The sequence below is a fragment of the Chanodichthys erythropterus genome, chromosome 22 (assembly GCF_024489055.1).
Source record: "Chanodichthys erythropterus isolate Z2021 chromosome 22, ASM2448905v1, whole genome shotgun sequence".
In the NCBI taxonomy this organism is placed as follows: domain Eukaryota; kingdom Metazoa; phylum Chordata; class Actinopteri; order Cypriniformes; family Xenocyprididae; genus Chanodichthys; species Chanodichthys erythropterus.
This window is the reverse complement of record NC_090242.1, coordinates 28,864,143-28,889,212: the sequence shown is the minus strand read 5'-3', so window position 1 is coordinate 28,889,212 and position 25,070 is coordinate 28,864,143. Positions and strand designations below refer to the sequence as shown.

At 36.3% G+C, this 25,070-nt stretch overlaps 1 protein-coding gene across 1 annotated transcript; it reads left to right on the top strand.

The window, feature by feature from the left end:
* The first annotated feature begins 790 nt into the window (after positions 1 to 790).
* cnot6a (CCR4-NOT transcription complex, subunit 6a) lies at positions 791 to 24,142 on the top strand. The gene is made up of 12 exons (XM_067375756.1): positions 791 to 875; positions 2,294 to 2,415; positions 5,940 to 6,126; positions 6,771 to 6,856; positions 7,952 to 8,053; positions 8,334 to 8,402; positions 10,194 to 10,351; positions 10,593 to 10,747; positions 10,953 to 11,107; positions 14,703 to 14,936; positions 15,019 to 15,221; positions 20,199 to 24,142. The coding sequence occupies exons 2-12, from the start codon at positions 2,304 to 2,306 to the stop codon at positions 20,409 to 20,411; spliced, it is 1,674 nt and encodes a 557-aa protein (XP_067231857.1). The 5' UTR covers positions 791 to 875; positions 2,294 to 2,303; the 3' UTR covers positions 20,412 to 24,142.
* The last annotated feature ends 928 nt before the right edge of the window (positions 24,143 to 25,070 follow it).

The window sequence follows — 25,070 nt, the reverse complement described above, 5'->3', positions numbered from 1 at the left end:
AACAGAACTCAGTACTTATTTAAGTAATTACAATGTAACTACGGCACTGTAAAATAACTGAATTAAAAATGCTAAATAAACCTTTTTTTTCTATTTACAAGATGGGGTGCACTCATTGAATTAAGGTTTCAACACAACATGAATCAATATAACAACAATACAGTATTCTAGTCGTATAATGCCTATTGTTTCAGCTACTATATATATACAAAACAGGTATTATAGTGTATAGTAAACTAGGCCTATTCAAAGCCCTGATGTGTGAGTGTAAAGCTCAATGATGCCATCCAGTGTTTATCAAATGCACTGCAGCCATAAATGGATTTTTAATTATAGCGGATTATATTTTCTTTTTCTTCACATATTATTCTATGAGGATGTCATACTCTCATGGGAAGTGATGTACCTCACATCAAATTTGGAGAGTAAATGATTCGCATATTTTGCACCAGTGGTCTGATATTCAAGTTAACAGATACGTCGGTGAAATTAAAATAAGTGCAAGCCAATCTCTTAAATATGTTTCTTAAATGTCAATTAGCTTTACTATTACCATTACATAATGATCTATAGCGCGTTCATAACAAACTGCATCTTTGTTGTACTCTACTTGTCAACATCCGCAAAATTGACCTATTTTTGTGACTCCCATGTTTGGCCTGCCTCGCTGGCGTAAACAGTGTGGAGGCGTCGAGCGGACAAGCGGACCAATCATATCGCTCGTTTCAGGAGCAGCCAATGAGCGGGGCGCTTCTTATCGCGCCCTGAAACTCTCACGGCCGCCATGATGCTTGTTTGCCTTCAGTGAGAAAGAGCAGCGGATCAGAAACAAAGGAAACGCGCACTCGTCTTTGTGAACTGGTATGAGCTTACAGGTAAAACGAATACCAGTTTGAGGCGTTCCAGTTGTTTCTAGTGATATATAAGCAAGGGATTTTGTTTCTTTTTTTATTGCTTTGCGATTAGTGTCGGCCCAGTTTTGTAAATGTATAATCGCTTGTTAGCCAGTTAGCGTATGAGCTAATTTGCTCAATCTGAACAGAGAGGAAATGATGAATCGATAAGATTGTGATCCTCTAATCTCCACTTTGCGTGTGTGGGCGCTTTAAAAACTATGACTGATTGATGAAATTATCAATGAAGCGATTCTAAGTGTTGATCTATGTTGTTGGTTATGTAAGCAACCTGCTGTGTCCGTAGGGAAGCTACATAAGCTAACACATTATTCCCCTACATTAATTAACACCATACAACCTCTTCATAGTTTACTTCTGTGGCTTCCAGGCGATTAATATCGCACAAATGCATTTGCGAAGTTAAGTCGATGTTTGTTTAGAGAGGCCCCCTACTGTAAACGGGTATCGCTTTAGTAGGGGGTCCGATTAAACTAATTCACTTCAGCAGTTAGACAGCAAATCTGTCTCAAGCACACGTTATCATCTAAAGCCAGTTCATTTTCTAATTGCTTGCTTTTAATCGACTCATTGAGACGCCCTGCAGGTTGCAGTTCTCCCCATAATTCAGGCTCGCTCAGCTAGCAGTCCTAGCTCTGTAACGTGGCTCTGGGAAGTAAGCACGAGGTGGTGGTGTTTTTGTTTGGGTTGCGTTGCACAGCGATGATGAAAGACCTAAAATGACGCGCATCTGGCCTGTTGGTTAAGTGATTAGTTGGCGATTAACGCTGCAGTTATATAATGGAAATATACCGGCACCGTGTTTAAATGGAGAGAAGTTGTTGAGGGTTGCAGGGACTTCAGTTGCACCGTTGTTTCATGGGATTTGTAATATGAGCCGCCTTTTTTTCTTTCTGTGACATGTCAGACTAAAATTGTACTCTTGACGGGGTTCTATATGAAATTTGTTTCGATACAATAGCCATTTGCCTACAGTGCCAGCTGCACGCGCAAGAACGCGAATTTACTAAGCGTTAAGTTCATAAAACTTTGTACAAAGTTTTTATTTGAGAGCTAATTTGTGTCATAGACCGTATTAAAAGTCGTACACATGGTTCGTCTTAATCACCACCTTTTGAAAGCTGCTTTATGTACATGTGAGAAACGTGGTGACGTCGTACGGCGCGCGAGTATCTCTATTTGTCATACGCGTAATGGAAAATCCCCTCAGCGTTTGATTTTTGGAATTGCTTTTGTGTTCTCACTCCTCACTCTGAGAGGGTTTTCAGTGTCATTTTTACTAGGCATCTCACCTGTTCTTTGCATAGTTGCACCCACTCTGTTTCCTGTCAGGATACAAGCATCTTCATTTGTGTAAAGTGACTGTGTTTGTGTTTCAGTGTTACAGGGATGCCCAAGGAAAAATATGATCCGCCTGACCCAAGGCGGATGTACACAATTATGTCCAGTGAGGAGGCGGCCAATGGGAAGAAGTCATATTGGGCAGAGCTGGAGATTGTTGGTAATGTTGGGGTTCTCAGTGGGGGCCAACATGTTAAAGACAAATTCAAAATAGACCCAGTTTACTTAGTATGACTTTACTAAATGCTACTTCTGGTTCATTGTTATTTTATGCATTCATGGTCTTTGTGCTCGTTATTCCAAAGGAAAATGTTTGTACTAATTCCTCAATGTAATAATTTGCTCTGAGGTGTCACAGGCTGGAATTAATGTAAAAGTCGGCATGAAATCAAAACGAACTGTTCTTATTATTTATGGAATATTGCAGTATGTACTACAAATGATTTCTGTGGCAATCATTTATTTTTTTAATTCGAGTGCACTCATAATCTTTAATCAAAATGACTTCCTTCCTCTTTTGTGAGGACGGGACAACCTGTCACTCACATGAGATCACAGAACAATGACAAAATCTCTACAAAGTCCTGCCCTGCTTTTTTATTTATTTATTTTTTTCACTCAAATATGTCACAGTAGGGTAGAAAAGGCTATCGCAACATCCATTTCATGAGGACTTTAAGCTTTGGCCAAAAAGCTATTTACACTTGTTTATAGCCCGTCAAGAACGATAACTATATTTGCGTTCACACCAGCGGATGATATTGTTCTGTGGCCTGTTGCATGAAGCTAGTTGAAAAAACTCTGAGATTCAGAGTAGATTTGGAGTTGACAAATCCAAATAAATCCAACCTGGTTTAGATCAGGATCAACTGTTTCACAACACTTGGTATAAACTTTCTGTCAACTCCGGTTTAATCCAGAGTTTGCAAAGCGCGTGCACCTGAAAGTATGATGCGTACGGCAAACGGCCAATCACACGGAACAAGGAGAACATCAGTTTTATTCACTTCTCGCAAGAGAGCCTCGCAATTCATGTCTCTTCCGAAGATTAAGAGTTCGTTATGAAAAATATGAAATTAAACATTTACAAAGCAGGAATAAACAATTCTGCAGTGAAATTTTGAGAAGGCAGCTGAAAGAAAATGACTATCAATGCATGTGAATCAAATAAATAGTCCGAATAATTAATATAGTTTCACAAGGAGCTCAAAAGAATACATGTAAGCTTAATCTGTTTAAAAGCTTTATATATTATGCATGTATTATACTTATTTTAATTAAAAAGCAAAGTTTAATATTGTCAATTAATGTAATAGGCCTAATTATACGAATGTCATATGAATTATACATAGTTTTAATTTATTTAATATAAATATAATGAATAATTAGCAAAAAAGATGAGCAATTTTGTCTCTAAAATGGCTTCACTATAAACTGATTTAATTTGGAGCGAGAGATACAGGGGGAGTGGCTTTATTGCATCAGATACATGTCACTTTACTCACAGCTGATGGGTTTGTGATCTGTAACTCAGAATAAAACTCAGTTACCATACCAGTCCACCTTCATGAGCCCGAAAAACCAGAGTTTGCTCAAACTAATCTTGAATTTACCTGGGTAGAAACTGAAACCGGCTTTGTACGACAGGCCGCTGTTTATTCTTAGTGTGCGTTGCAGTTTTGTTGTCTGCTGCTTCAAATGCTCGAGCTTTTTAAAGCAGAATGCATTCTGACTGGCTGTTGATGTTTTATTATTCATCAGCTGAAAAAAAATCGCTCAAAGTGATTCCAATGATATATTTTCTGTGTCTTTATCGTTATAGGACATTTATATAGCTTTTATAAACATGCCTTAGAAAAAACTTTGCTGGTATGCATCTTGAGACTATTTTAAAATATATCAGTGCAAGTTGCTTTCAGTTCAAACCGCTGAAACGTGCATTTTAAGGCCCTTTCTCACACGCCAAAAATTGGTGCGAATGTTCACGTGATGACGCTCTTAAATCAAAACAATTGTTCTCTGTGGAGCCTTTCACCCTGGGCGTGAACATGTGCTGCACAAAAAAGTGAGTTTTTTTTTTTTTTTTTCGACCTGTCAATTTTTTCCCCTCATCGTTCCACGATGAAATGAGCCGTTCGGTTAGATTTGAGCTTTAGATCACGTGCCCGGAACAGCTGCTGTTGCACAGAAGGGCGAAAGTGATGGCACTGTTTCAAAATCTAGTTTAAACAAACAGGGAAGAAGAGTAACCAGGAGGAGATGATTATTAGTATCTGAGAACAGATTTATTCTCATTTGTTCTTTATACAGAATATCATCTGTTCATTTTCCACGGAATTATCTGATCACTGTTTGATTTCTTCCATGTGTGCGAGTGTTATGATTATGAGAGTGTGTCTTAGATCTGTCAGTCATGTACTCATATCTCCTGTTCTTCTGTAGCCTATATAAAAATTGAGAAACATTTTTCTACAGATGAAATATGAAGGCAAATATGATTATTGTGATGTTTTCTGTTTTTTATGCAGCTGATGTTATTTAAATAACAATTTAGCGTTCAATCCATTATAAAACATACAAGGAGATGTCTGCCCATTATCGAATCAAAACCCACTTTAGATCATTATCAGAAATTACTCGATGATGGTTTGAAGTGCGATTTGAGCAAAAACATTAATAATCATATACATTTTTAAATGTAGCTTGATGCTAATTGTACCTCCTAATTATATTTTAAGAGTTTTTTTTTCTCTAATGTAGTACCAAACTTTATTTATCTTAATTTAACGCTTTATATTATGCAGCAGATGATGTTAAAGCCATATACGAGACATACATGAGGACAAATGCATTGTTGGTCGGTGCCACTTAGCGTGCAGGAGTGAATTAGCATTTAGTCGTTTCGCGTTTGGTGTGAAAGGTCCGTTCTTCCGCGATTCACATTGCTTTTTCATGTCGTTTACAGTGTGAAAGGGCATGAAAACGTGTACCAGTCCTGTCACTTTACAGTAGTGGATAACAAATTTCTATGTACAAAACACATCTAAAATACAGCACACAGACTGATCTGCTGTGGGAAAAGTGCCCAAACCACCTAATCAGAAACATCACATTCCTTTTATATTATGCTTTTAAATGTATTTGGAGATGAGTAACAAGCAATTATATTTTTATGAGAGCACTAACTGTACTACATTAATGGGTATAAATATAATCATTGTTCAGATGAGTGAATGTGGCTCTTACAAGTTAACATTTGGTCTGCGTTTTATTTTTAAACTTTCATTTTTCAACTTCAGTTGGTTTTTGTTTTAGTATGTAACGTTTCCTTTTTTGCATATAATGTAGGCCTATAACATAGTCCCTCATAGATAAATTCAATTTTTTTCATAGCCTTTGTAAAATACTAAGGACAATACTAGGCAGGAAGGCTATAGAAATGTATAAAACTTATTTTTTAGTGCATGCATACATACATGAGTCTGAGCTTGACACGATCCAATCAAGTCCTGCCCTTTTATTTTGTTTTACTAGGAAATAAATACGTCAAATTAGAGAATTTGTAGTAACCTTTACAGAAGTTAAATGGTTTGCAAAAGCTTTTTGTGTTTTTTTTTTGTTTTTTTTTTAAGTTTTTGTGTTGCTTAAGCACACAATTTAATGTTTGTTCTGTTGTCTTTGCAGGAAAAGTGAGGAGTTTGAGTTCATCATTATGGTCCCTTACACACCTCACTGCTCTTCATATCAGTGATAACTCACTTTCGCGAATCCCGCCCGACATTGCCAAACTACACAACTTGGTGTACCTGGACCTCTCGTCCAATAAGATCAGGAGCCTGCCTGCCGAGCTAGGCAACATGGTATCTCTCAGGTGGGTGGCTAATTGACTGTTTATTTGCACACTGTAGATTGCATGGCTTAATACAATGGAACCGCTATAAAGATTGTGGTTTGATGTTAGGCAGATGGATAAGGCTATTGTGGGAGTGTGCAGAGACCTTTTAACTCCATACTTACTCTTGCGAGTCGTTTAGCCTTTGGGAATTGTTAATTGGGTCCTTTATCTTCAGAGGTGATGTTAGTTTGCATCAAGGACCTGAGCTCTGATAACCCCACTGTTCTCATATGTGGGTGACACAGTGGTTTGCTCTAAATCAATTTCATTTGTCACAGGTTGAAATATGTTGCCACCTCTCTGCTAGTGTGATTACTGCTACTGTGGATGGTTATAAATCATGTTCTGAGAGGAGCTGAAATGCTACTGTATTAGGTACCTATTAAGTGGTTGGGATTTCATCCAACAGCTGAAATGCACTGGGCTGCAATAGGTTTTGTGCAGTATGGGGATTCATATGCCAAAAAGACCTGTTGACGTTTGATTTTATGTAGCATTTGGCTTTTCATGCAATATTTAATCCCTTAAAAACCCCTGTATGCTTCAGATGCTTATTGCTGTATGATTATCACTGTTTTTATGGCATGCAAATCTGTCTTTTTTTTTTGTTTGTTTCGCAGGGAACTGCTTTTAAATAACAACCAGTTACGAGTTCTGCCTTTTGAGCTTGGAAAACTCTTTCAGTTACAAACGCTGGGTTTGAAAGGTACTACTTCCTTTTATAACCCATAAAACTTAAGTTGTGCAGGACCAGATGGTCGTTTTTGCATTTTCTGTGCTAGTTCTAGGGAAATCTACAGAATGGATGTAGACTAACCTGAGTGTACTGAGCTTATTGGTTGCTGAAATGCATAATCAAATAGACAAAATGCGTAATAAACACTTAAGGGCCAATGTGAGAATGTGATTCCATGTAGGCCTAGTTAATTGTTGATGTTTTGTTGCTCTACAGTAACTATTTTTTTAAATGCTTTTAACACCAATCTGTTATTTTACACTTATCCATGTCATTCTACAATTGCAGTGATAAACTGTTACTTTTCAATAGGATCTGTAAAGCATGCTTTTTAAAAACACACTATTCTATAAAGTGATGTAATTTATACAATTATTTCATTTCTTAAAATATTCAGCATTTAATTATAAAAGTGTGTTTTTGTTTTTTGGTCTGACAAAATGTTAACACCATTTTAAATAGTTTCCCAGTTATGCGATTTATTATAGATATGTTCTTTTAACTTAGGCCACATCCACACAAAGCCAGTCGTCTCAAGAAATATCTGCTTGACACGAAATCACAGAAACCGACTCAAAACGATGTAGTATACATGCCAGACCAGTATGTGGTACTGTAATTCTGCCACAGAGATACACTAAAAACCAAAGACTTGGAGCATGCATATAAACCTTGCGTGCTGTGTACAACTGTTGCTGTTACATGACGTAGCTGTGTCTGACTAGGGTCGAAACGTGGGGTCGTTTCACAAAATATACAGATTGGCTTTACACACAAAAATGCAAGGGTGTCGCTTTTCAGATTTATCCACTCTGGGACCTGGTTTAAAAAAATAACGGTTTCAGGCTCCCAAAACGCCGGATCCGTCTGGATGAAACGCCGACATGATACACATTTTTTACGTATACAGCTAAACGTGTCTCCATGAGTACGGCCTCTTAGATTGACAATAATGATGGCATTTAAGTGAAATTCAGATGGAAATGCAATTCTGGTTTGACCCATGTACTGGTTCTGTAATTATACATGTTCCTGTCATGTTTCATGTTTGCTCGTGTTCTGTAGGAAACCCTCTTGCACAAGAAATCTTGAACCTCTACCAAGAGCCTGATGGGACACGTCGGCTCCTCAACTACCTGCTGGACAATCTCGCAGGCACCAAACGTGGTGAGTCAATTTTTGTACCACTGCACCGCTTGTGAAGCCAGCATTGAAAAGCTTCTATTCTTGTACATGCTCTTTTAGAGCAGATTAATTTCATGCAATGAAATGAGTCATGGCATTGTTGTCTTATTGAACACTTTCTTTTGATTTGCTCTGAATTACTGAGGGGGTAATTACTATGTTCTTGCATGTTATTTCAGCGGTCGGACTATTTCCACTGAGTCATTGCTCAGTTTTTATTGAGAGGTTCACTCACTGACTTTTTTTCTTTTTTTGGCCATAGTATCTATAGAACAGCCACCACCTCGCTCATGGATACCACTGCAGGAGCCAGACAGAACACGGCCAGCAGGTGAGACACTTTCACTTCAGTTCAGATTGTTCTGCACAGACTTGAAGTGCACCATTTGTTGTCACCGGGTGCATCAATTTAGACAAATTATTTTCTAATAATAAAAAGACTAGAAAGATTCTCTGAGGACAGCCTGGAGACCGGTTTACTTCATGAGACCTAGGGCTGCACTATTTATAAAATAATTCTGAATTTGTAATAAGGTGTTTTGCGATTATTAGGTCATGAAATAATGAGATTTGATTAGACATAGTCTGCAGGCACTGTTTCTGTAATATACTTTTCAAGCACATGAAGTTCTCGATATGCTGTTTTAGCCATCAGCCATTTGGTTTGCTTTTATTTTTTTCCACAAAATTCGGTGTTCTCTGTTTTAATGGTTTGATTTACATTTTTAATAATCAAAATAATATCTAGCATAAGCATAATTGAATCAATAAATTAATAACTTCATTTATTAAAATGAATAAGGCCCTCTGAAATTATTATTTTTTTTTTTTCAATTGATACAAATTTATCAATGTAATCAAATAATTTCATACAATGTAACTAAAGTCTTAGTTAGTTTTGTGATATAAAGTGTTTCACAGCAGAGATTTGCCATATAAATGAAAATAAAGAACATTTATTGAGTTTTATAAAAATTGTTTTATAATAAATTGTATCATTATTATTACATTGAGAATTTTAATACAAGTCTACTTCAATCCACCAAATTAAAAGTTTGGTTAAACTTGAAATTAAGTCCTTTTTCACCCTATTTGGGGGACCAAAATGAAATGGTGAAATGCTTGTAAAGTAAATTCTAGAGTGCCCTCCCATAGTGATAGGGCAAATGCAGAAAACACCAGCAGCACACATGCTTGAGTGTGCAATAGATCAAACTCTGCCGCTTATTCACTCTGAATAAAGGCAGAACATGCAGACTTAATATTTAAATGGTCATCTCTTTGTGGTTCAATTATCAAGGAAATTAGTCCATATTGTGATTTTGAATTTAATTGTACAGACCTGCTTTTTATGAATTCAGAATTTGCCAAATTTGGTGACAAGTTCAACAATGCCTTAATGTCATGTGAAAGTGAAGAAATCACTTTGAATATCAGGGCTCAACACTAAGGATTTTTCTACGAACCTGGTTTGGCCAGTAGTTCAAATGTTTACTTGCCCCACCTCAAAAAAGTAAGACATAAAATAATAAAATAATGTTATAACACCAAAAGTTACTAGACTAACTTGTATAAATTTCAAATATTGTTACTGATAAGTAGACGGTCAGTATAAAATAATACAATAAGAACAAATAATCAAATTACAAGCAATAGCACAAATAAATTCAATAGAACAAACATACAAATGAACAGCACTTTTGAGGGTTTTCAGGAAGTTCTAACAGTAGTTTTCTGATACAGAAGCTAAAGTAATTAAAGGTAAAATAACACTGCATAGTCTTTGCTGCATAAATCAGGGGTCGGCAACCTGTGACATTAAAAGGGATGTTCATTTGCATGTAAAAGTATGTATTTAATTTAAATAAATTCCCTCAAACTTGTATATGGACATACATTTTGAGGTAATCATTCCTCATGGTCACACAGCCTGTATTAAGGTACTATAAATACTATTAAATTGTGAGATTTTAACCTGCACTAGCACGCAGATCTGGATCTGACAAACCATTTGCTTCAGTGATTATCCTTCCATTACATATCCTATGTTTACAAGGATACTTGCCAATACAGGCACTTTGACTTTTTTGACGACCTCACTGAATTCTTGCTTCCTCTTTAGCACTTTTCTCTGTGATGTGCTACAACGTGCTTTGTGATAAGTACGCCACACGTCAGCTCTATGGCTACTGTCCGTCCTGGGCCCTCAACTGGGACTACAGGAAGAAGTCCATCATGCAGGAGATCCTCAGCTGCAGTGCAGACATCATCAGCCTACAGGTTTGTGAGCCAAGTCTGCTTTTTTTATTTATTTATTTTTTTTAAGTTTGGCTAATTTTGTAGCTATCTTTGCTTAAAAGCACTTTGTTCCATTGACACAAATTGTTTAATTGGTCCCAGTCACAAGTTATCTGGCACAAGTTTGTGTTTGATTGTGGATGCAGTTGAGATTGTGTGGAAAAACATTGGCTGTGTCCAAAATCACATATTTTCTTAAATATTTTTCATTTGTGCTTATTAGGAAGTGGAGACAGAGCAGTACTACAACTATTTCTTGGTAGAGCTCAAGGAACATGGTTACGAAGGATTCTTCAGCCCTAAGTCCCGAGCAAGGACTATGTCTGAATCTGACCGCAAACATGTGGACGGCTGTGCCGTTTTCTACAAAACAGACAAGTGAGTCTGACATAAGTATTCAGACTGCAAGACTTTAGTTTATTGGTTCTCAGTCCTGGTCCTGGAGTTCTGTAGGTACCCCAGTATTAAGAACCACTGCTTTATGGTGCAGAAAACCTGCAAGGTGACTTGGAACAACAGTTGTTGTTCTAGCATATTATGTATGCATGTGTCATCCTGACCTTGCTGTTTCTGTGTTGAGCAGGTTCAGTCTGGTACAGAAACATACAGTGGAGTTCAACCAGCTGGCTATGGCAAACTCAGAGGGCTCAGAGGCCATGTTGAACAGGGTGATGACCAAGGACAACATCGGAGTGGCTGTACTACTAGAGCTGCGGAAAGAGATGATGGAGCAATCTGGTCTGTTTTCTTTTCCCCTGTTCTTTTCTCTACATTATAGTTGCACTCTAAATTTGTATGGTTTTCTGACACGAAAATATAAAATGTTCACAGAATATATAAAAATAGTTTTTAACTTAAACTTTTCACACCAGTACATAATTGCCACTTTGTGTTCAAATACAAATCATTGCAGTGTGATATTTCGGTTTCCGTGATCCATGTACTTTATAGTCTGAACCACAATCATACATTGTGGTTTGAAACATGTCAGGTCTAATAATAATTTTAGCACAGCAACAACATTTATTTTGATAAATAATAATTCTTCCAAGCATGCCGTTTTCAGCTAAATTTAGCAGAATGGTTACCACAAGAGGAATAATGTGATGAAGTCACAGGTGTGGGTTTATAGAGTATTTTACAACAGCTTTATGGCTTAGCCAATCATAATCAAGGACAGAAACAATCTGTTTTATTACAATTAATTGTAGAGCTGCATGATTAATCGTTAAGATCGCCATCTCGATTCAGATGCCCACGCAATCTAATTCCTTAATGACAACGGTTCAGCTATGTCTATTAAACCTTTCACAAAATTTTTACTATCCTGTCCATCAAAATGATGGACAGTGCGAAAGTCTGTCACAAACAATTATTCCCTGTCATTTTAATTTTTAGGTTTTAATAAGACGTTTAATTTTTTCATCCACATTTTCACTTTTATTCAAGAGCTTACAGGATAAGCAAATGGGCCTATAGGCTATACATTTATTTATATTATGAAAAGAAAGTTGAACAAAGACTGCGTCACTTCTCAGTTTTCATCTTGAACAATTGTCGTGGATCATGAGTGAAAGCAATCATCTCTTCCGCTTTACTACATTACAGAATGAAATAAATATGAACATCAGAAAATGTTGCAAGATACAGTAGCTTACTGAAATCTGTATCACGTCCTATTCAGTTCAATCAGTGTTGGAAACAATGTCACATAACATTGTACCCCAGAAAAGCCATTCGTTGACCATAAACTTGATAGTCTGCCACAAAACAAACCATTTAAAACAAAACAAACTGGATTAGAAACTTAATTATGTAAGTATAAGTATTACAACTTTATTATTATAAAATGGATTTAAATTGGGTGCTTGTCTGTGTATAATCAAACGCATCGCTATGCTGCCACATTGGAGCGCACTCACCACCAACTGGACAGGAGTGGGAATTACAGTTACAAGTTACATCAGCCTCAGTGTAGTCTGTCAAAATGACGGTCAGATTTTTCCGTCATTGCAAAAAAAAAATTCTGTCAATGACGGAAAATTTTCGGTTAACGTGACCTCTGGGTGTGACATACTTGCAGCATTGCCGCCCCAAATTTTTGTCTGGCACGGGTAAAAAAAAAAATTCATTTCATCTTTATTAAATAACTTTTGACATCAGTAATTTGAAAGCTTTAAGAAGTGATTTCACAAACGGCATGAGTGAATCAGCACTCACTCTCTCTCAAAATGCACAAATGGCTTTACATCACCATCGCGTCTACACTATAAGAAAGATGCGTGCCGCACAGTTGATGGAATTGTCACCTGTTGGGCAGTGTTGCATCATCACTAAAGTTTATCATTTGTCTTGCCAGTGTAAACATTCAAACGATTTTAAACCACACACGCGCTCTCTCTGCGCAATTAAAAGGCACACATAAAGCTGTCTCTTAAATGGCTCGCGGTTCTTTTTGTGGTTAATTGCATTTAAATGTTCAAATATACACACTTGTACAAAATTACCGCCTTGAGTCTTCATGTAAACATATTTGGTTATGCCTTAAGTGAACATAAACAGTTGAGAGAAATGCATGTGTAAAAGTATATTGGATCCATGCATCAGATCTTAAAGTGGCAGCAGCCTATAAATACCTCTTGCTGTCTGTCATTAATGTTACTCAAACAACAAAAGATACAGAAAAACACTCGCTGCTTTGACTGAATAACTTTTGTAACTTTAAATGTAAGAATTAATCTGTACTATATTGTTTTACATTTTGATTCCTTATTTAATTATTGCTTAAACTTAAAGCACTGTTTATTTCGTTTGTATCTTTATTGCATTTGTGCTACTGCTTGTAATTTGTTTATTGTTCTTCTTTTATTACTGACTGTTGTCTTTTGTAAATGTTAATATGCTATAATGTAAGCTGTTGTACAACAAAATTGCCCCTTTGTTAAATCAAACTTTTGACCAAATGTTTGATCAAAAATGTAGGTGAGAATTGTAATTTAAAAAAAAAAGCCTCCTTCCCCCAACTTCCCTCTCAAAAAAAAAAAAAAAAAACTTAAGGGGAGAAGTCCCCCCCCCCATTTTCCAAAATGAAATTCAAGCCCTGAATGAATGTCTGTAAAATCCTGATTAGATCTTCCCTGTAAATAATGCTACATGATAAAAAAAGAAGGCTTCAAATAGACCTCATGATCTGTATCGATGATTGGTATCAGCCGTTACTGCTTCCTGTGATCGGCCCGAAAAATCCTGATCGGAGCAGCCTTACTGTGTTGGTGCTGCCACTGAACAAGAAAGAGCAGTTGTCATTATTTAGGTATGAAACAGCTTCACAAACAACCACACAGTATCGTTATTTCTGTTACAAATATTCAAATGATCCCAGAAGTGCTGGGATAAAAGTCTGTAGTTTGAATATAAACACTGATGTCTACGGTAGAGATCAAAATCGAGTAAATCACCTTTTGAAAGTAATTTGGCGCTTCAAATAACGAAAGTATTGATTATGTCTTTACGCCTCCAGGTGGAGACAAGTTGCTGTTAAAAAATGTTTGTAATTGAATCATTCATTCAAGACCATCGTTCATCCAGTAATGAAACGAGTTGTTATTGAATAATTCTTTCAACCTGATTTTTATCTTAAATAATTCATTCAAATTAAACATTTTTAAATGGACTGCAGCAGTTGACATTTTGTCAGAACCTCTAGTAAATTATTTATCGTTTAGCTGTCTGTTCAGAAATGTGGGAGAGTCGTGATCTCTATTTGAAACAAAAAACATAATTGTGATTCTCAAGTTATCCAGAATCGTGCAGCTCTAATTAATTGTACATTCTCGCGTCTTAAATTTACGTTTTTACATTTATCTTTGCTGTCATCTAATGCTCATTTAGTTCATCTTTAAAAATGCTAATTTAATAAGACTTTCTGTAGCAAATCTCAAATTGAATTTCTTGTAGATTTTATTTTTTCATTTAAATCTATTAAATTCTATAGAATTTTAATATTGTTTGTGGGCATTGTTGGCTAAAACCATAACATTTGTTACTTAAAATAAATTGATTGAAATAAAATATTTTATTTTGCCTAGTTGCTCGTTTTTTTGATATACTAATATTAAGACTGATATAAAAATTCATAACTTTATAGACGGATGTTTTTAAAGAACAATAAAACAAAAACTAGCATTTAAAAAAAGAAAATAAGAAATTACAAACTAATTCAAAATATTAAGAGCTATAATTGTCTCAATGATGCTAACATAACACTTGCAGTGCAGAGACTCTTACGTCCCTGAACAATATCTAAAGCAGTGGCTCTGTTTTTGCTCCATAGCTGGAAAGCCTCTGCATGGCATGGAGAAACAGCTCCTTCTGGTGGCCAATGCTCATATGCACTGGGACCCCGAGTACTCGGATGTGAAGCTTGTCCAGACCATGATGTTCCTGTCTGAAGTGAAGAATATTGTGGATAAGGCCACTCGCAGTCTGAAGCTCTCCTCAGTTTCTGGGGAAACCAATGCCATCCCTCTCGTCCTGTGCGCTGACCTCAACTCTCTGCCTGACTCGGGTATGTGTGCCAGTACCAAAGTGTTTAGAGACTTATTTACCTTCTTGCTTGATTTCTGATGGTGATTTTCATGCACTCACAGGTGTGGTGGAGTACCTGAGCACAGGTGGTGTGGACAGCACCCACAAGGACTTTAAAGAGCTGCGATACATTGACAGTTTGACCAACTTCAACTGCAATGGCAAGAACGGCACCTCCAGCACCAGGATCACGCACGGCTTCAAGCTAAAGAGTGCCTATGAGAATGGCCTGATGCCTTTCACCAACTACACCTTTGACTTTAAGGTTTGAAATTTTCATAAAATGCTTCTCTTTTGTTTTATCTGTTTTTCATTTGTTTTCTAAAACATCAAAAGGCTAATGTAGGGCTTTCACTATATCAGATTTTTCTTGCACAATTATTGTGGCCAAAAGAGTTCACAATAATATCAGATATCTACGATAAATTAAAAGGATAGTTCACCCGAATATGAAATTTGTGTCATTAATTTCTCACCATCATGTCGTTCCAAACCTGTAAAGCTGCGGTCACACTAGACTTTAAACATGCAAAATTGTAACAGCCGGGATATGTCACAGTCTACAGTATTTTTTTTTTTTTTTTTTTTTATAAACATATAACTTAAAGTAACACATTCAAAATGTAAAAATATAGAACCTACTCGACTTTACTGCAAAAATATCTTTTAATTCAGCCAAGAGGTCATGCCTTGACGAATCGATCTTCTACTGGTCGCACGTCTTCACATGATGCAAATTCGCAGGTCAGAGTTCACCAAACTTGAACTTTGAAACGCAGAGAAATGCAAAAAAAAATTTCCGCACAAGCTTATGTTTCCGGTCTGACACATTCGCATGCGTTTGAATGGAAGTCAATGGAACGAAAAGTGCAGTGTGACCGCACCTTAAGACCATTGCTCATCTTCGAAACACAAATTAAGATATTTTTGATAAATTTCGTTGGCATAGTGAGGCCTCCATTGACAGCAAGTTAATTTACACTTTCAAATGCCCAGAAAGGTACTAAAGACATATTTAAAACCGTTCAGGTGACTACAGTAGTTCAACCTTAATGGTATGAAGTGATGAGAATACTTTTTGTGCGCCAAAATAATGACTTTATTCAACACTATCCAGTGCTTCATGAAGCTTCGAAGCTTTACAAATCTTTTGTTTCGAATCAGTGGTTCTGAGTGTATCAAACTGAAAAAGTCACGTGATTTCAGTAAACAAGACTTTGTTATGTTATAAGTTTCAAAATTTCAATGGTTCATGTGACTTTGGCATATACACACTCTGAACCACTGATTCGAAACAAAAGATTCATAAAGCTTAGAAGCTTCATGAAGCAGTGTTTTGAAATCAATAAAACTAAAACAATATCTAGTGATGGGTGAAGTTATTTTGTTTTTTTGGCACACACAAAGTATTCTCGTCACTTCATTACATTAAGGTTGAACCACTGTAGTCACATGAACTGTTTTAAATATGTCTTTAGTAGCTTTCTGGGCATTTGAAATTGTAAATTAACTTGCTGTCAATAGAGGCCTCACTGAGCCGTCAGATTTTATTAGGCATATCTTAATTTGTGTTCCGAAGATGAACTAAAAGCTTATTGGTGTAGAACAACATGAGGGTGAGAAATTACTGACAGAATTTTCTCTTTTGGGTGAACTAACCCTTAAAAATTAACACTAAAAATAATGCAAATCGTTCACCGTATTCCTTTTCTTTATACATCTGCAAAATCACAAACGTATGTGAGTATGCATAAATTATGCAAGGGCTGTCAAAATGAATGTTGATTTTTGCCATTTTTTTTTGTTTAACGTGTAAAATAATTAATGCTGCATCTGTTTTGTTTGTTTTTTTTTTTACCCTGACATCCTTTGACTTTAGTATATGATCTAATTTATTCAAATGCTTTTAAACCATCAGGCTTCCTACACAGATAATTATGGAAAAAATGGAAGACAATGGGGAAAAAATGCTTCCAGTCTAAATTTTATATTTAAGAAAACTGAATAGGGGCATTAGAGTTTCTACAAGCAGTGTGTTTTCATGACAAAAGTTTAGTGATTGTCAAACACAACTGAATGAATTCAAGGTGCATAATTTCATTACGTAAAACTGTCTTTTCCATAAGTAAGTCTCTTTTGAAATATGTGTGTGCCACTCAAACACGCAACAGATAAAGGAGCAAGTGATCCTCTAAATCAGACTGTACTTTGCTGTTTGGTGATCATGCAGCATCAAACCATTGTGTCAGAGGTGAATATGCACAGGTTTTAAAGCATTTAAGGTTTCTTCTCATTTAAGTGCATGTTACTACTTTGAGAAAACCCATGAAAAAAACTGAAAATAAAAAATATTTAGAGATGACTATTAAATATCAAATATAATGCTGAGAACAATGCTGTATGAACCATTTGTTAAATTTTGTCAAACTCTACAGAGGTTTTGTAGAATTGAGCCAGAAAATGTGTGGAATTTTGAAATGGAAAATATGTAGGAACTTTGTAAACCATTCAAGCACAATAAGTGGCTCTGTGTTCACATACCTGAAACGCACACACAGAAAGCCGCTTCAGACAGCACACCAGTACTGATTTAAGTTCTCTTTTGCATCAAAATGCCCATTTTTGCCAATTATCCTCGTAAGCACAGTCTTAAATAAGTTGACTCTTAAATGCAGGGTTCCCGCGGGGTCTTAAAAAGTCTAAAATTCTGAACTTTAAATTTAAGGCCTTAAAAAGTCTTAGAAACGGCCAGATTTTCATCCGAGGTCTTAAATTTCATTTTGTCAGGTCTAAATTTTTCAACCTATTTCCAGAAACGCTACCTGCTGAAAGTTATTACAAAGTAGCAAAAAAGTAGCGAGTCGTAGTTCTTTCTGGGGTATATTGGTGTTGGTATACGCGTTGATAAAACTACAAATCCCGTGATAAATGCAATAACTTACCTGCCCGCGAGATACGTCTGCGTCGTCTCAGAGCTTGTTAAAGTTCGGCTACGTGTGGAAAATGGGAAAGTGTACTTTCAACGAGACATGGCTAGATCACAGCGATTTCTGCTGTTGGTTACAAGCGGTGTGTAGTGTAGGCCTATAGGCAACCATTATTGCTTGTCACGTGACTCACCGCAGCAGCAACAGCGCTGAATGAATGATGAACTGCTTTTATGTCATTTTTCCTTTTTTATTCAGAATATTCACAAACGTGTTAGCTATGGCATGAAATATCTGATATTCCGATTGTCAAATACATGCAAGTGGAAGTGTATTGTTGTTTAAACACCTTTATAACGATCACGTTAGTTGAGCTGTATGCGCGATATAATTTTATGACACACAATTTTGAAATGTAGGCTTAAATCAAACACATTTTAATTCAGATTCTATATATATATATATATATATATATATATATAATATATATATATATATAATATATATATATATATATATATATAATATATAATATATATATAATATATATATATATATATATAATATATATATAATATATATATAATATATATATATATATATAATATATAATATATATGAAGAGTTTGGTTCCAAAACGCAGTAACTCCATTTTGATTAATTTGAGTAAAAAATGTTTTCTTTACCAAGAAAGTGGCAAGATGAAAACCACTATTTTCTGTTTCAAACTTTCACATAGCATCTTTTGGTTATAAAAACATTAAAAATTCAAATCTACATTTTGATTTTAAAAAGTTTATTATAAAAACTTATTATTTTTTTTCCCCAAAATGCAATAAATCCATCAATATAAGTTATTTTTCAAATTGAAAATACACAACAAAGCAAGTTAGTTCACATATATGACTGAGTCTAAACTTTGCCAATATTTATTTTATATACAGGCATTTTACTAAAAATGCATTCAGCCGTTGCTCCCAAAATGAATTCAACGGATCATCTTGTTAATGTTATAAATTATTTGTCATCACCGATTAACGAGTATCTGGCGCCACCGCACAGTTAAATAAACACATTTGCCGAGTACATTGAAGGCTTTTTTAAAAAGCCGTTTTAATACCAATGTTTACAGTGGGTGGAATGGTGCGCTGTGATTGGTTGAGCGGATATATCACGTTCTGCAAAAAAAGAAGACTGGCGTTTGTTGCGTTTTGGAAAGAAAGGGAGAAAACACGACAGAATAACATGACGGATATCACATTTTGCGCAAAATTGATAAATGACTTTTCAATACCAACCAGATACAATACTGAAACTCTTCATATAATATATATATATATATATATATGGAAAACAAAAACAACGAAAAAACAGCTGGCTGACCCCTAGGGGGTGGGGAAAAAGGGTGGGCGGCTGCCCATTTGGCATGTTGTTGTGAGTGGAAGGTTACTAATGTGATTGCTTTATCTGTAAATTAAATTAATGCTTTTTCAATGACTGAATTCGTTGAAATAAAATGATTTTTTCAGAATTTCTTTGATTTGAATATTTTTTTTGGTAATGCGTCGTGTAGCCCAAATGCCTTGTTCGGAAAGGCACGGAAAATGAATAACTCATTCTACGGAGCCCCTAAAGGGACATGGTTAGCCTTTTGCTGCAAAAGTTTGTCTTAATGTGTTCGGCCATACACCAATTACATTATTCACCCACCACGGCACTGCCGCCACTGTCGTTTTACTTTTTATAGGGATAAAAGCCACGTCTTTAGCTGATCGCATGCCTGAGTAAGGACGGATGACTGACAGGATGATGTCGGAGGATTTGGTGCGCAACAGATCCTGAGGATCATTGACTAATGTCTTAACTTGTAAATGTGTGGTCAATACCACCGATCCCTATACAGAGAGAACACCTTATTGCGAATTCGAAAGGGAAAGTGAAATGTGAGAACGCATTTAGAAGCAATTTCAAAACCCCACATATTGATAGTGACTCCCTGAAGTCCGCTAATTGCGTACAATATAATTAACCTACTATATAATTGCAACAGAATGTAAAAGCTATGAAAAATATATGCTTCCTCCCATCTCATATTTTTCCCGTCACAATGTCCGTATGGGGCTCCGTAGAATGCGTTGTTCATGATCCATGCCTTTTCGAATAAGGTATTCGGCTTCAGCCACATACTACTCACTGCTCTTGACTGAATAACTTTTGTAGCTTTAATAAGGATTAATCCATGTTTAACTTTTATCTTGAAGAATAATAAAATCCATCAATGCTACATTTGTAATGTTCTTTTTCTTTTTCTTCAGGGCATCATTGACTACATCTTCTACTCTCAACCTTTGCTCAACGTGCTGGGTGTACTGGGTCCCCTGGACCCCCACTGGCTCCACGAGAACAATATCACTGGCTGCCCCCATCCCCACATCCCCTCTGATCACTTCTCCCTGTTTGCACAACTGGAGCTGCTCCTGCCCTACCCGCCTGCTGTCAACGGCATTCATCTGCCTGGTCGCAGGTAGTTCTCCGAGCCAGCAGGGGGAGCTCCGGGCCCCTACCTCCTTTTGCTCTCATGGAGGAGAGGGAATGAGGCAAGGGCTGTTGTGTATAAATCTGAATCTCTTATGAGGAGATGGGGTATGGCAAACTTTTATTCCCACGGATTTTAACTGAATCAGACGCTTTTGTCAGTCTTATCTATACCACCTCCCTCCCACTTTTTCTTATTTTGTTTAGTTTTTCATTTTCTCCCTCCGTTTCTGGGCACAAGTTAATATTCTGTACGTTTTTCGAAACCCCAAGGGCCCCGAGTGATCATGTAAGTTTTACCTTAAGACAGGAAAAAAAGCTTTTTTATATAAATAACTAAATGGCAATATCTTTGAAACACGTGCAGGGAGTCCAGCTCAAGCGAAATATCATGAAATGCATAATTTGGATCATGCTATTATAAGGCCAGTTTAGAGCGAGCAGCTGAATTTGATGACAGAAAAACCTTTCACCAGCTTAGGTCAGAGAGTCCGATCTCCAGGAGCAACCCTTTAAAAAAAGGGCTTTTAATGTGTAAAGAGAGCTGGCCGAACTCATATTTGCACTCGATGGTGCTGAGGCCTCTCCACGGACACTCTGCCTCGCGCTCTAGCTGTACACCAGTGACGGGTTTGCGCGGCCCACCATCACCTACTGGGCCTTCGCCCGTCTCATAATTAAGTCCATTGGATGCCAGTGCAATTGATGTACCTTTTTTTTATTATTCTTCATGCTTTAAGAAAGCAACATTTCAAGAGCCAAAATGGCCTAATTATGAAGTTTTCAAGCTTCATGTGCCATAGAGGTGCCCGCAGATCTGGTGCGTACAGCCGAGCAAGAGTTTCAATAAAGGGAAATCATCTGGAAACGGCCAGCTGTGTTTTAGCGAATGCCAGTGACCGTAGCCTTTGCACCTGAGGAAGTTTGGCAGGAGATCACGTTAAGATGCGGAGAGTATGCTAGAATGGGCAAAGACAAGCACGTCCCACTCATAGACGGATAAATTAAACGCTCAATTTCACCAGTAGACGCTTCGCCCAGCCAAGACTCCAGTTCACTCCTAATTTTTCTTCTTTTTAAGGTTTTTTTTTTCTTTTCTTTTCTCTACATGATTGTATACAAGCAACAAAAGTCCTGATCTACTGCATCTATTTTTTCTTGATTTCCTTTTTTTTTTTTTTTTTTTGTACGTACACTTAGATTTGGATGAAAAATGATTGTATTGTAAATGAAAGCGAAATTTCTATCAGTTTTAGATGTTCATCCTGATGAACATTCAAAAGACCAGCGTGTGTAAAATAATTTTTTTCAGGTATCTGCTGTGTAAAGTTGCACTTGTCCAGGTTCCCGTTTTTACCCAGTGTACCAGTTTTTTTTTTATTATTATTATTATTATTTTGGATATATAATTCCACTGAGGCAGATATCTGGTGATGTGGTCCTATTTACCCGCTTTGTTATTCAAGAACACATGACATTGTGCCTCACTGATTCGTTTCTCTAAGCGCACTGCCAGTGCTATCAGTGAACACCTGAACAGCCTCAATCTACTTATACAATATCCTCATTTCTGTTGGGTTTTTTTGTATTCGCAAGCGAACATCTTATTCCTCTAATCTTTTTTGGGTGTCTACAATGTCAAGTACAGTGAGTGTTTCTGCTGTGCCGATCTGCGCTCATGATCACGTAGTTCCACCATTCCTCAATTTTGTTTTTCCTCCTTCCATTTGCATTCTCTATTTACTGCCACTTCCTCCCTCTCAACTCAGGCAATTCACTTTCACCGTATATTTTGCTTGTGCGTTTCTCTATTTGTTCGGATCTCGTTCTGTATTTCACTTCCTGCTAGACCACGGTTATCTCCTCGTGTCGTGCCATCCAATGCATTCTGCCACAAGGCCAAGTGTAAAGCTCGATTTACTACTGTAAAGCCTGTTCTCTGACCTGATGAAAACATACATGGTGATTTTTGTCTGTTTTCTGCTCTAAACACAAGGCCAGAGTACTATTCCTGTAGCGTGGTCTGATTTTTAACTTCGTCTACGGTGGCATTTATTGCTCTCAAAGCCAATTTGTTTTTCGTTTTCCCCTCCCTCTCAAGTTTGTCATGTTTTAAAAATCAAATTGATTGACAAGCACTTATTGTAGATCACTGGTGCAGCTACTCATTGCTTTTTTTAAATAAAAAAAAAAAATGAAAACATACTTTTGCCATGAGGGCAGAGGTCAATTTTAATGACTTTTATCAAGCAAGAGTAAATGGATGAACTGGGGAGGACCATCTTATAGTTCCCCTTTTTGGTGTCCCTTTTTATTCCTCGCATTATCTGTCAGTTTTTGTTTTTTTGTTTTTTTTTTCTGGTTGTTTTTTTTTAATTGAAAGCAACTTGTCTGGTTATATTGGATTGCTGATGGTGTTGTAGTAAAAAGATTTTTGTAAAGTGTGAATAAATAATGTATCACGTTTCCTTTCTTTGACATGAATTGTGTTGATGTGTGTATTATATCTAATAGTTTTGTCATTTTCATTTTGCTTTTGTTTTGTAATACTCAAAACCAAATTTTTTGTAAAAATGTTGGCACACTGAATTATAGATTTATATTGTTGCTAACCTTCACGTCAAGAAACTTTTGAGAAAAAAATACGTTAATTAAATCGTCACAGAGAAATAAAGAACTGTCATTTTGTCACCAAACAATTTCAACTTTGACCCTGAGCTTTATGTGGTATTTCACCTGGTTTGAGGGCCAGTTAGTTTAAAGCGTTGCGTGTGTTTGGGTTGTGGTAAGCATAGCAGACACTTCTCTTTCTTTTTTTTTTTTTTTTGTTTTTTGTTTTTTGTTTTTTTCCCCTCCCTACTTTTTAGGTGTTTTCTTGCTATTGCTCTCCAGAAGAAAGTAAGTTTAAGGGTAGGATGAATTTGATTTTTTTTTTTTTTTTTTTTTTTTTTTAAATAAGTCTTGTTCTGTGCACAACTCTGTGTCATTGACCTCTGAAAAAGTCACTTCTAATAAATTGAGCATGTTTAAATATTGTTGCAATTACCATATTGTTCAGATATAATTTTTTTTTTTTTTTTCTCCTTTGGGTCAAAGACGATAGTTTCAGGTGGTGTCTTGTGCACAGCAAGCAAAAACTACACAATGCTAATCATGTCAACATTCTCAACTTGGCAATAATTACTTGCATCCATTTCTACCCCCTTTTTTCAGATCCACTTGAGCAGATGTTTCTGGCTTTACCATAGAAATCCTTTTCATTTTCTTTTCCTGTTTCATAATCAACTTTTCTCTGTCAGTAGGGGTAGTAGTTCAATGGTCAGGATTGTGGTTGAATCAGCTGAGAGTCAATAAGTATTTAGGTAATGTCACTATATAATGCACTGGACCAACTCTTGTTTACCATTTATGGAATACCAGCATAACACTTGCACAATGTTTCAAATAAGAATGTTGCATATATATAAATAAATAAAAATATATATGGTAAAAGAATATAGATATTTAATGAAAAAAAAAATCAAATAATGGCAGCTGTTTTTAATTCAATATTAAGTGTTGGGGATAAAAACCTAATGGTAAACAAGGCGTTTTGGATTTCACTGTTTCTCCAGTTCTCTTGGTTCTCTGAGTAGTGATGTGTTTATAACAGGGTCAGCTTGTTTCCTTTACACCTATGTATTTTTTTCCTACTCATGGTTAAATAAATTCTATATCTGTTTCAGTCTTGGTGTTTTGTGTTTATTCTTGGATTCGACGTAAATAGAGCATGTCATTTATGCTACAACGTTTGCTACAAAATGTAGCATTAGGTGCTACAAAAAGTTGCAAACACTTTTTTTTTTTTAACAGGTTAGCACATCTTCCATTGGTTGAATAAACCAGTAGTCACACCCCCAAACTCGTGTCATTGGTTGAAGTATGTTGCTATGTCAGGATGCTCAAACCAACAGAAATGTTTTGATAGTACACACAGTCAATGTATACAGTTTGAAAGGAAACCAACCTACAATTTACAGTTGTCTCTACATATTAAACTGGCACAGGAGACTTTAATTTTGTAAAATGACACACTTCAGCTTTAATTGTTTAACCTACTTCAAGTTTTTTCTCCCAGTCTGCCCTGATGTGCTTCACCCAGCAGATGGAGTACGTTTCACATGGCTGATCATTTTTTTTTTTTTTTTTTTCTTCAGTGGTTATGAACTCATCTCCTTTTTTCCATCTGTAATTGGGAATAATTCTGTATATATAAATATATAGGCCTATATATCTATGGTGTCTTATAAAACCACATAACACTATAAAGAAAAGGCAAAAATGACCCTACAAGATTACAGAGGATCCTGTAGAAAGAATCTATACAAAGTTTTGTAAGATTACAGTGTGTTTTACCAGACACAGATGAATATGTATTATATTGTCTACAAAACCCTCAAATTGACAGTCTGTATGAATGTGTAAACAGACATTTCCCTGCAGTTCCATTGTGATTTAATGCAATTACCATGGAGACAAACCCTCCTGCAAAACGATCATCACAGGGAGCATAAACAGTCAGTCTTGGGTAGCAATGCGGCAAACATCTGCAGCACCGAGATGAATAAGTCATGTCAGTCATAATTTGTTTAAACTTTGTCAATAAGACAGCC